Raw genomic sequence first — 12,228 nt, forward strand, 5'->3', positions numbered from 1 at the left:
CACTGTCAGTGGACAGTCTAGGCCTGTGGGCAGCTTGTTAAGATTATTGCCACTGTCAGTGGACAGTCTAGGCCTGTGGGCAGCTTGTTAAGATTATCGCCACTGTCAGTGGACAGTCTAGGCCTGTGGGCAGCTTGTTAAGATTATTGCCACTGTCAGTGGACAGTCTAGGCCTGTGGGCAGCTTGTTAAGATTATTGCCACTGTCAGTGGACAGTCTAGGCCTGTGGGCAGCTTGTTAAGATTATCGCCACTGTCAGTGGACAGTCTAGGCCTGTGGGCAGCTTGTTAAGATTATTGCCACTGTCAGTGGACAGTCTAGGCCTGTGGGCAGCTTGTTAAGATTATCGCCACTGTCAGTTGACTGTCTAGGCTAACACATTTCTCTTGTTACAGTAAAGGACAAACAATTATTGCCTCTAATTGACTTTTATATCACAATTAAATCAAAGTAACGTGTATATTAGTGGACCAATGCTTTTAATACCCTGATCAAAAATACATGGATTGTTAGTGGCTATTGTTACTTAATAATGTCTGGGGATCGTCAGAATGTGTGTGGTTATCATTTAGTACCACACCACTGGTATTGATTGTTTCTCTTTCACAGGAAGCGCAGTGAAGAGCTGGTTCTAAAGGCTCCTACACACCAGGGCAACAGGCTGTGTTAGAGCAGTTTGGTGCACTGAGCCGAGGCTGTGTGTCGTCTGTGTGTCTTGGTGTTGCTAATCTGTGTTTTAGCGGGGCTGTGCTGCCCAAAACAGATTAAGGTGGTCAAGTTCCTACACTTATTTGGACAGAATGGATCGCTGGACATGTCCAAATGACCGTCAGCTAGCCTTGCGTGCCAAGTAAGTGATTATGTGTGTCCTCATCATTGATACACTTGTGTGTCTACTTCAGTAACACATGTATGTGTCTACATCAGTGATATATGTGTGTCTTCATCAGTGATATATGTGTGTCTACATCAGTGATATTTGTGTGCCTATATCTGTGATATATGTGTGTCTACATCAGTGATATATGTGTGTCTACATCAGTGATATATGTGTGTCTACATCAGTGATATATGTGTGTCTACATCAGTGATATATGTGTATCCACATCTGTGATATATGTGTCTACATCTGTGATATATATGTGTACATCAGTGATATATGTGTGTCTACATCAGTGATATATGTGTGTCTACATCAGTGATATATGTGTGTCTACATCAGTGATATATGTGTGTCTAAAACAGTGATATATGTGTGTCTACATCAGTGATATATGTGTATCTACATCTGATATATGTGTGTCTACATCAGTGATATATGTGTGTCTATATCAGTGATATATGTGTGTGTACATCAGTGATATATGTGTATCTACATCAGTGATATATGTGTGTCCACATCAGCGATATATGTGTGTCTACATAGTGATATATGTGTGTGTACATCAGTGATATATGTGTATCTACATCAGTGATATATGTGTGTTTACATCAGTGATATATGTGTGTCTACATCAGTGATATATGTGTGTCTACATCAGTGATATATGTGTGTCTACATCAGTGATATATGTGTGTGTACATCAGTGATATATGTGTGTCTACATCAGTGATATATGTGTGTTTACATCAGCGATATATGTGTGTCTACATAGTGATATATGTGTGTGTACATCAGTGATATATGTGTATCTACATCAGTGATATATGTGTGTTTACATCAGTGATATATGTGTATCTACATCAGTGATATGTGTGTCTACATCAGTGATATGTGTGTCTACATCAGTGATATATATGCATCTACTTGTATGAGTTTATATAAATGGCACAGTGATATGTGTGTCTACATCAGTGATATGTGTGTCTTCATTAGTTTATATAAATGGCACTTCATTACTAAATTTTGATAAGATATACAGTATTATGGCAGGATGTTGTCTGTTATATACTATTATTTGTCTGGATATTTCCCCTCATTTTTGTTATTTTCAAACTTGGTAAACTAAATCACAATGACATGAAGTTGTCTTTTCCTAGATTACAGTTTAATTCGACTGTATTTATAAGAGTTGCCTCCTCTTGTTTTTTTCATAATGTTTATCTAGTCCGAATCTCATCTTTCAGTTTTCAACCAATTCCTTTCAAACTTGGTTTAATCACCATGACATGAAGTTGTTTTCTTTAATGTCAGTTTAATTTGACTGTATTTGTAAGAGTTTTTCACCCCTTGTTTTCATAATGTCAATCTTCTCGGAAGATCATCTCTTCCACTTTTCAACCAATTTCTCTTGAACGTTATTGGCTCAATCACCATGATATACAAATTGGTTTTCTTTCAGAGCAGTGTGATTCAGTAATATTTGAAGGAGTGATTGCCCTTGATTTTTTCGACAGTTTAAATGTCTCCTTCATCAGTTTGTCTAAATTTTTCATCATCTATTTAAGACTTGGTGTAATTTGTCATTAAAACATAATGCACTGTTTTCTGTCTTGACATTTCGACACCTTATTTCCTTGTCTTTGGCATGTGATATATTGTTCTGTGCTCTTGTTTTTTATTGCATTTTCTGTATGAATCACATTGTTTTTTCAGACTTGGTACTGGCTGGTCTGTTCACACCAATCGACTTGGCATGTTCAACAAGGGAGATAACCTTAGCATTGATGAACAAGAACATATCATGAACGTGATATGTAAGGCCGACTTCCTGGAGCGTAATGAACAAGAGCGTATTGGGTTTGTATACACATCATTATAACTTGAGAGCTCAAAATGTTTACATGATTATGATAAAGAAATTTATCTTCATTTTCACAAATGAGGATTTTATATTAAGCATAATTGCTGAAAAAATTTCAACATTTGTTATAAAATTTGAGTATTATCATATAGAAATATTTAAATTTCTTCTGTTGATACTTGGTTTCAAAATTGAAAGATGGCCTTTAAGGTCCAGGTGTTAATGTGTTACAGGCGCCTGGTGGAGAAGTTAGATAATATGAAGAAAAATGCCATAGGTAATGGCACTACACAGTGTATTCTTTGTGGTGATGAGTTTGGACTCCTTGGGGCCTCCCCTACATTTTGCGATGACTGCAAAAATGTAAGTTATATTTGATTTGTATTTTGAAGTAAAAACTGGATTTTAAGATTTTTATAAAAACTGTCTAAAAAAATGAAAATTTGATGACCAGTAACCATTGTGCTTCGTCTGTCGATTTCTGCTTTTCACTGTTTACAATGCACTATCTGTTGTGCATAAACTTTTGACATTTTAAACTCCTTTTAAAGTTCTACCAGTGGGATTGAGCTCAAACTTACACAAAATGAACCTGAGATGGCCGCCATCTTGAAAAACATATTTTAAACTTATTCTCCAATTCCACTGGTGCCATTGAGCTAAACATTGATGGAAATGTTAAGGAAAGGTAGCTAACAAAATGTTGTTATCTTTCAACCAACTTTGTCAAAATTTTGACATGGCAGTCTGGGAGGCCATTTTGTAACATGATTGCACAATCATAGTTTTCCTGTGCAACACCTACTTCAAATTTCTTTTCAAGTTTCACCAGTTGGATTGAGCTCCAATTTCACTGTCAAAAAAATAGGTAACACTTGTTACAGTTACCTACTCCTTACCAAAACTACCATCTGCATCATGGAAAACAGCTTCTTAGTAAGATTTCATTCAAAGTAGAAAAAAGATTAAGCCTTTTCTCTGCTGACAGTATTGTAGTCAGATAACCATTAAGGCTCGTAGGCCTCTTGTTTATGAGACCTGCTTCGCAGACTTAGTACCTTAACCACTCTCTTAAGTTTGATTATCAGCTAATTTCACAAATATCTAATGAGGCAGCTGTGACCTGAATGGCTGATTGCTTTGCAAAGAATGTCTTCTGAAGTAATAATAACAGACCTTTAAAACAGTATAAACATATCTCTTAATGATTCAGAAAGTTATACGTCACAAAATCATGGAACAAGAACAAGAATGATAAGAAACAGAACATTGGATCTTTTCACCAGTTAGTGAAAAAACCTAGTAAACGTATGATAGTAAATCTCTAAAAATGTTTTCAGAAATCTGGGCCCGAATTCATGAAACCGTTCTCATGCTAAAGCATGAATTTTGTACTCAAGCCTTATGTTTTAAGTTAAAAATTGATAAATCCGGCTGATTTTACCAAAGATTTAAAAGTAATTTTGAAAGGACTTCAAGTCAAAGTTATATTCAATGTTTATATTTGACATTTGTATTATTTTATATGATTTAGGTGAATTATAAAAAGGTTTTCTTGAGCACAAAATGTATGCTTGAGCGTTAGAATGGTTTCGTGAATACGGGCCCTGATGTTAGAAGCTATTACTGGTTCTGATTTGTTTTACTGCTGGTAATTTTCTGACTAGTAGATGTTGTAATGTAGTTTATTAATGTGTATAAACCATTACACTGATTTGTCATACTTGAGTGGTAATAGAATCATTAATTGATCCAGTATCACAGAAATTAATTGACAAACATTCTTTTGTTACCATTGGGTAAAAGAAGGGAATATAAAGGTGTGATAAGCTGATTTTAATATTCACAGTGTTATGCTACTAAACTGTTTTTATATTAACCACGTTTAACAGAACTTTAAGCTGAAAATTACTAATAAATGGTTTCAATACTTTAGTTTCCTATTCCTCACAATGTAACTATTTTACCAATAAACATGGAGGGGGAATCTTGACTCTATTCTTGTTCTTCAGTTCTTTTAAGATTGATATCTAACAAAACAGTCACATCAGACAATGAACAATGAAATCTGTCCAAGTAGGGTAAATATTTCAAGTTTTGATTTGTGTTACAGGCTGTGTGCACCAAGTGTGGAATTGACACTTATAATTGTCACAAGCTACCACTCTGGCTGTGTAAGATCTGCAGTGAAAACAGAGAGGTCAGTACCTACTGTAAACAGTCCCCCATACAGACATCTACTGTAAACAGTCCTCCATACAGACGTCTACTGTAAACAGTCCCCCATACAGACATCTACTGTAAACAGTCCCCCATACAGACATCTACTGTAAACAGTCCCCCATACAGACATCTCCTGTAAACAGTCCCCATACAGACATCTACTGTAAACAGTCCCCATACAGACATCTACTGTAAACAGTCCCCATACAGACATCTCCTGTAAACAGTCCCCCATACAGACATCTACTGTAAACAGTCCCCCATACAGACATCTCCTGTAAACAGTCTCCATACAGTCTCCATACAGACATCTACTGTAAACAGTCCCCCATACAGACATCTACTGTAAACAGTCCCCCATACAGACATCTACTGTAAACAGTCCCCATACAGACATCTACTGTAAACAGTCCCCCAAACAGACATCACCTGTAAACAGTCCCCATATCAGTAAACAGTCCCCCATACAGACATCTACTGTAAACAGTCCCCATACAGACATCTCCTGTAAACAGTCCCCCATACAGACATCTACTGTAAACAGTCCCCCATACAGACATCTCCTGTAAACAGTCTCCATACAGACATCTACTGTAAACAGTCCCCCATACAGACATCTACTGTAAACAGTCCCCCATACTGTAAACAGTCCCCCATACAGACATCTACTGTAAACAGTCCCCCATACAGACATCTACTGTAAACAGTCCCCCATACAGACATCTACTGTAAACAGTCCCCATACAGACATCTACTGTAAACAGTCCCCCATACAGACATCTACTGTAAACAGTCCCCCATACAGACATCTACTGTAAACAGTCCCCATACAGACATCTACTGTAAACAGTCCCCATACAGACATCTACTGTAAACAGTCCCCATACAGACATCTACTGTAAACAGTCCCCCATACAGACATCTCCTGTAAACAGTCCCCATACAGACATCTCCTGTAAACAGTCTCCATACAGACATCTCCTGTAAACAGTCCCCATACAGACATCTCCTGTAAACAGTCCCCATACAGACATCTACTGTAAACAGTCCCCATACAGACATCTACTGTAAACAGTCCCCATACAGACATCTACTGTAAACAGTCCCCCATACAGACATCTACTGTAAACAGTCCCCATACAGACATAAACAGTCCCCCATACAGACATCCCATACAGACATCTACTGTAAACAGTCCCCATACAGACATCTACTGTAAACAGTCCCCCATACAGACATCTACTGTAAACAGTCCCCCGTACAGACATCTACTGTAAACAGTCTCCATACAGACATCTACTGTAAACAGTCCCCATACAGACATCTACTGTAAACAGTCCCCCATACAGACATCTACTGTAAACAGTCCCCATACAGACATCTACTGTAAACAGTCCCCCATACAGACATCTACTGTAAACAGTCCCCCATACAGACATCTACTGTAAACAGTCCCCCATACAGACATCTACTGTAAACAGTCCCCATACAGACATCTACAGTAAACAGTCCCCCATACAGACATCTACTGTAAACAGTCCCCCATACAGACATCTACTGTAAACAGTCCCCCATACAGACATCTACTGTAAACAGTCCCCCATACAGACATCTACTGTAAACAGTCCCCCATACTGACATCTCCTGTAAACAGTCCCCATACAGACACTCTGGGGATAAAATCTAATTTTTCCGAATTGTGTATGTTTTAACTGTCAGTTTGATAGTATTGATCTTATTTCTGGCTGAAATGTGCTAATGCTGTGGCACATCGTCTGTTGTCCAACATCAACTTTATCCTTTAAACAACTTCCTTCAATAACCAATATACTAGATGTTGTGATATTTGACTGGTATGTTCATATGATGAAACCGGACAAAGTTTGTAAAAAGAAATGACCTTTACCTATTTTCAAGGTTACAAAGGTCAAATTTGTTAATACATATAAATGACTTCTTTTCATGAACCAAAAAGCCCAAAGGCCTGATATTTGTGATGTTCGTAGGATGAAGCTCAACAAAGTTTGGAAAAAGAAATGACCTTAACCTACGTTCAAGGTCACATGGGTCAAATTTGTTAAACATTTGAATGACTTCTTATGAAATAAAAGGTCTAGAGGCATGATATTTGGCTGGTTTATATATATATACCAGGTGAGTCCTGCAGACGCATTGGACCTCTTGTTTTTTGAAAACCATGGAAACTGCATCTCAATAAAATACAGGGTTTTACAGTATCATTTGACCAGTAAATCAGTTTGACACCAGATATATTATTGGGGTCATTGTTACAGGTTTGGAAAAGATCTGGAGCCTGGTTCTTTAAAGGTCTTCCAAAGTATACAATACCTGAAAAGAAGACAATGGAGGCTACAAAGGTCACCACAAGTAAAGGTCGTTCAGAATCCCGAGGTGTTCATAGGGGGCAGCCTGGTTCTACACGTAATTATAACACATGGAGCAGAGGACGAGGGAGCCATGGTAGGTATCTTAGGTGTAATATTAACCACAACAGTTACAGATTCTATTTATCTGTGTCTGACATCAGTTACAGATTCTGTTTATCTGTGTCTGACATCAGTTATAGATTCTGTTTATCTGTACCACACATTAGTTACAAATTTTGTTTACCTGTATCTCACAACAGGTAAACTGTACCTCACAACTGCAATAGATCCTATTAATCAACAACAAATACAGATGCTATTTATCTATAACAGTTACAGATCCTATTTATCTTCAACAATTACAGATCCTATTTATCTACAACAATTACAGATCCTATTTATCTTCAACAATTACATATCCTATTTATCTACAACAGTTAAATATCCTATTTATTGACAATAATTACATATCCTATTTATCTACAACAATTACAGATCCTATTTATCGACAACAGTAACATATCCTATTTATCTACAACAATTACAGGTCCTATTTATCTACAACAGTTACATATCCTATTTATTCTACAACAATTACAGATCCTATTTATCTACAACAATTACAGATCCTATTTATCTACAACAATTACAGATCCTATTTATCTATAAAAGTTACAGATCCTATTTATCTACAACAACTACAGATCCTATTTATCTACAACAGTTACAGATTCTATTTATCTACATTAGTTACAGATCCTATTTATTGACAAAAGTTACAAATCCTATTTATATACAACAATTACAGATCCTATTTATTGACGACAGTTACAGATCCTATTTATCTACATTAGTTACAGACCCTATTTATTGACAAAAGTTACAAATCCTATTTATCTACAACAATTACAGATCCTATTTATCTACAAAAATTACAGGTCCCATTTATTTGTAACAGTTACAGATCCTATTTATTTACAACAATTACAGATCCTATTTATTGACAAAAGTTACAAATCCTATTTATCTACAACAATTACAGATTCTATTTTCTACAACAATTACAGGTCCCATTTATTTATAACAGTTACAGATCCTATTTATCTACAACAATTACAGATCCTATTTATCTACAACAGTAACATATCCTATTTATTCTACAACAATTACAGGTCCTATTTATCTATAAAAGTTACAGATCCTATTTATTTACAACAATGACAGATCCTATTTATCTATAAAAGTTACAGATCCCATTTATCTACATTAGTTATAGATCTAAAGTGCCATTGGTAGCTTTTTGTATACAAAAGACAAATAAGAAGGATATAAATTAGCATGACATTAGATTATGATCTGACTATACCGTAGAAGTCATTGTATCACCAAAGTGAGTAAGTACTACAGATATAAAGTAGGCTACTTATATAGAGCTTCAAGCAGCTGCAGTTGCATACGTCATGGAATATGATATTTCTTATGAAAAATGAAAGTATTAATTGAGTATACTGCTATCTATGTATTGATCAATAGAACAGCACTGACTATTGCCCTAGGTGCCCTTAGGTGTGGAAGGTTTGAACGTTACAAACTTGAAGCATGAATAAATTCAAATTAATGTAAGGTATGGGATGTAATATGATTCTGTACTGGTCAACTTTGTTGCTTCTGCCAACAAAACCCTCCCTTGACCAGTTTTCATGTTTCATGTATTGCGAGTTTAGAGAAGTTCCATTGTGTTAAATGTTTTCAGCCTATGGTGAAAGTAGTGAACAGGATTCTGAAAGTAGCTCCGAAGATGAGATTAGTATTGGCAAGCGCAAGATTGGTCGCAACAGGGGGGATTCAGGTGAGTACAGTTTCCAGAGTGGGACCATGGTGAGTGTTATTTTCAGGGGAGTTTTAGGTGAGTGTAATTTTCAGGAGAGATTCTGGTGGGCTTAATTTCAGATGAGATTCTAATGAGAGTAATTTCAGGAGAGATTTGTGTGAGAGCTAATTCAGGAAAGATTCTGGTGAATTAACTTTCAGGAGAGATTCTAATTGGTGCAATTTTCAGGAGATTTGTGAGAGAGCTAATTCAGGATTCTGGTGAGTGTAATTTTGAGAGGCGATTCTTTTGAGTGCAATTTAAGGGGAGATTCTGGTGAGAGTAATTTTCAGGAGAGATTCTGGTGAGAGTAATTTTCAGGAGAGATTCTGGTGAGAGTAATTTTCAGGAGAGATTCTGGTGAGAGTAATTTTCAGGAGAGATTCTGGTGAGAGTAATTTTCAGGAGAGATTCTGGTGAGATTAATTTTCAGGAGAGATTCTGATGAGTGTAATTTTGAGGGGAGCTTCTGGTGAGTGTAATTTTCAGCGGAGCTTCTGGTGAATACAATTTTCAGGAGACATTTTGGTGAGTGTAATTTTCAGGGGAGTTTCTGGTGAGTGCAATTTTGAGGGGAGCTTCTGGTGAGTGTAATTTTCAGCAGAGCTTCTGGTGAATACAATTTTCAGGAGAGATTTTGGTGAGTGTAATTTTCAGGGGAGCTCATGGTGAGTGCAATTTTGAGCGGAGCTTCTGGTGAGTGTAATTTTCAGCGGAGCTTCTGGTGAGTGTAATTTTCAGCGGAGCTTCTGGTGAATACAATTTTCAGGAGACATTATGGTGAGTGTAATTTTCAGGGGAGCTTCTGGGGAGTGTATTTTCATTGGAGCTTCTGGTGAATACAATTTTCAGCAGAGCTTCTGGGGAGTGTAATTTTGAGCGGAGCTTCTGGTGAAAACAATTTTCAGCAGAGCTTCTGGTGAATACAATTTTCAGCAGAGCTACTGGTGAGTGTAATTTTCAGCAGAGCTTGTGGTGAATACAATTTTCAGGAGAGATTTTGGTGAGTGTAATTTTCAGCAGAGGTTTGGTGAATACAATTTTCAGGAGAGATTTTGGTGAGTGTAATTTTCAGCGGAGCTTCTGGTGAGTGTAATTTTCAGCGGAGCTTCTGGTGAGTGTAATTTTCAGCGGAGCTTCTGGTGAATACAATTTTCAGGAGACATTATGGTGAGTGTAATTTTCAGGGGAGCTTCTGGGGAGTGTATTTTCATTGGAGCTTCTGGTGAATACAATTTTCAGCAGAGCTTCTGGGGAGTGTAATTTTGAGCGGAGCTTCTGGTGAAAACAATTTTCAGCAGAGCTTCTGGTGAATACAATTTTCAGCAGAGCTACTGGTGAGTGTAATTTTGAGCGGAGCTTCTGGTGAATACAATTTTCAGGAGACATTATGGTGAGTGTAATTTTCAGGGGAACTTCTGGTGAGTGATATTTTCAGGGGAGCTTCTGGGGAGTGTATTTTCATTGGAGCTTCTGGTGAATACAATTTTCAGCAGAGCTTCTTGTGAGTGTAATTTTCAGCGGAGCTTCTGGTGAATTCAATTTTCAGCAGAGCTTGTGGTGAATACAATTTTCAGCAGAGCTTCTGGTGAGTGTAATTTTCAGCAGAGCTTCTGGTGAATACAATTTTCAGGAGAGATTTTGGTGAGTGTAATTTTCAGCAGAGCTTCTGGTGAATACAATTTTCAGGAGAGATTTTGGTGAGTGTAATTTTCAGCAGAGCTTCTGGTGAATTCAATTTTCAGGAGAGATTTTGGTGAGTGTAATTTTCAGCAGAGCTTCTGGTGAATACAATTTTCAGGAGAGCTTCTGGTGAGTGTAATTTTCAGCAGAGCTTGTGGTGAATACAATTTTCAGGAGAGATTTTGGTGAGTGTAATTTTCAGCAGAGGTTTGGTGAATACAATTTTCAGGAGAGATTTTGGTGAGTGTAATTTTCAGCAGAGCTTCTGGTGAGTGTAATTTTCAGGAGAGATTCTGATGAGTGCAATTTTTCAGGCGAGACTTGGGTTTCTGTGGATACCAGAAACATGAGAACCTTACAATATTGATCTACTGGGTGTTCTCTGTGCCTGTTTCCTAGGATTTGTTTTGAATGTCACAGTTACAAAAAAGATCAAGTATTTCCTGAGTAAAACTGTCATTACAAAAATTCACTAAGATTTACCAATGACTGCCACTGTTGCTGGAATTATGAAATTCAATTAATTGATTGTCTATTTTATAAATAAAAGTTCAAAACAATCAAGAGTATCTTGGTGTGGAGCATGAATATGTAGTACTAGTTTGCTTCCATTTATATTGAATGATCACAGATTGATCACAGATTGATCACAGATTGAATGATCACAGATTGAATGATCACAGATTGATCACAGATTGATCACAGATTGAATGATCACAGATTGAATGATCACAGATTGAATGATCACAGATTGATCACAGATTGAATGATCACAGATTGAATGATCACAGATTGAATGATCACAGATTGAATGATCACAGATTGATCACAGATTGAATGATCACAGATTGAATGATCACAGATTGATCACAGATTGAATGATCACAGATTGATCACAGATTGAATGATCACAGATTGAATGATCACAGATTGAATGATCACAGATTGAATGATCACAGATTGATCACAGATTGATCACAGATTGAATGATCACAGATTGATCACAGATTGAATGATCACAGATTGAATGATCACAGATTGATCACAGATTGAATGATCACAGATTGAATGATCACAGATTGAATGATCACAGATTGAATGATCACAGATTGAATGATCACAGATTGATCACAGATTGAATGATCACAGATTGATCACAGATTGAATGATCACAGATTGATCACAGATTGATCACAGATTGAATGATCACAGATTGAATGATCACAGATTGAATGATCACAGATTGAATGATCACAGATTGAATGATCACAGATTGAATGATCACAGATTGAATGATCACAGATTGATCACAGATTGAATG

At 36.8% G+C, this 12,228-nt stretch overlaps 1 protein-coding gene across 4 annotated transcripts in view; it reads left to right on the plus strand.

Annotated features, from left to right (window-relative positions):
- The window catches only part of LOC132548021 (rabphilin-3A-like), a 71,765-nt gene that overhangs the window by 8,864 nt on the left and 50,673 nt on the right, over positions 1–12,228 (plus strand). For all 4 annotated transcript variants that reach the window (XM_060211838.1, XM_060211836.1, XM_060211837.1 and 1 more), the window contains exons 2-7: positions 610–850; positions 2,597–2,740; positions 2,978–3,107; positions 4,858–4,944; positions 7,262–7,448; positions 9,108–9,203. In XM_060211838.1, coding sequence (XP_060067821.1) covers positions 801–850; positions 2,597–2,740; positions 2,978–3,107; positions 4,858–4,944; positions 7,262–7,448; positions 9,108–9,203 — 694 coding nt within the window. In that variant the 5' untranslated portion in view covers positions 610–800. The remainder of the gene's footprint in view (positions 1–609; positions 851–2,596; positions 2,741–2,977; positions 3,108–4,857; positions 4,945–7,261; positions 7,449–9,107; positions 9,204–12,228) is intronic.

This window comes from Ylistrum balloti, unplaced genomic scaffold (genome assembly GCF_031769215.1).
Source record: "Ylistrum balloti isolate Yb309-2 unplaced genomic scaffold, AGI_CSIRO_Ybal_v1 Utg369996, whole genome shotgun sequence".
NCBI classification, from domain to species: Eukaryota; Metazoa; Mollusca; class Bivalvia; order Pectinida; family Pectinidae; genus Ylistrum; species Ylistrum balloti.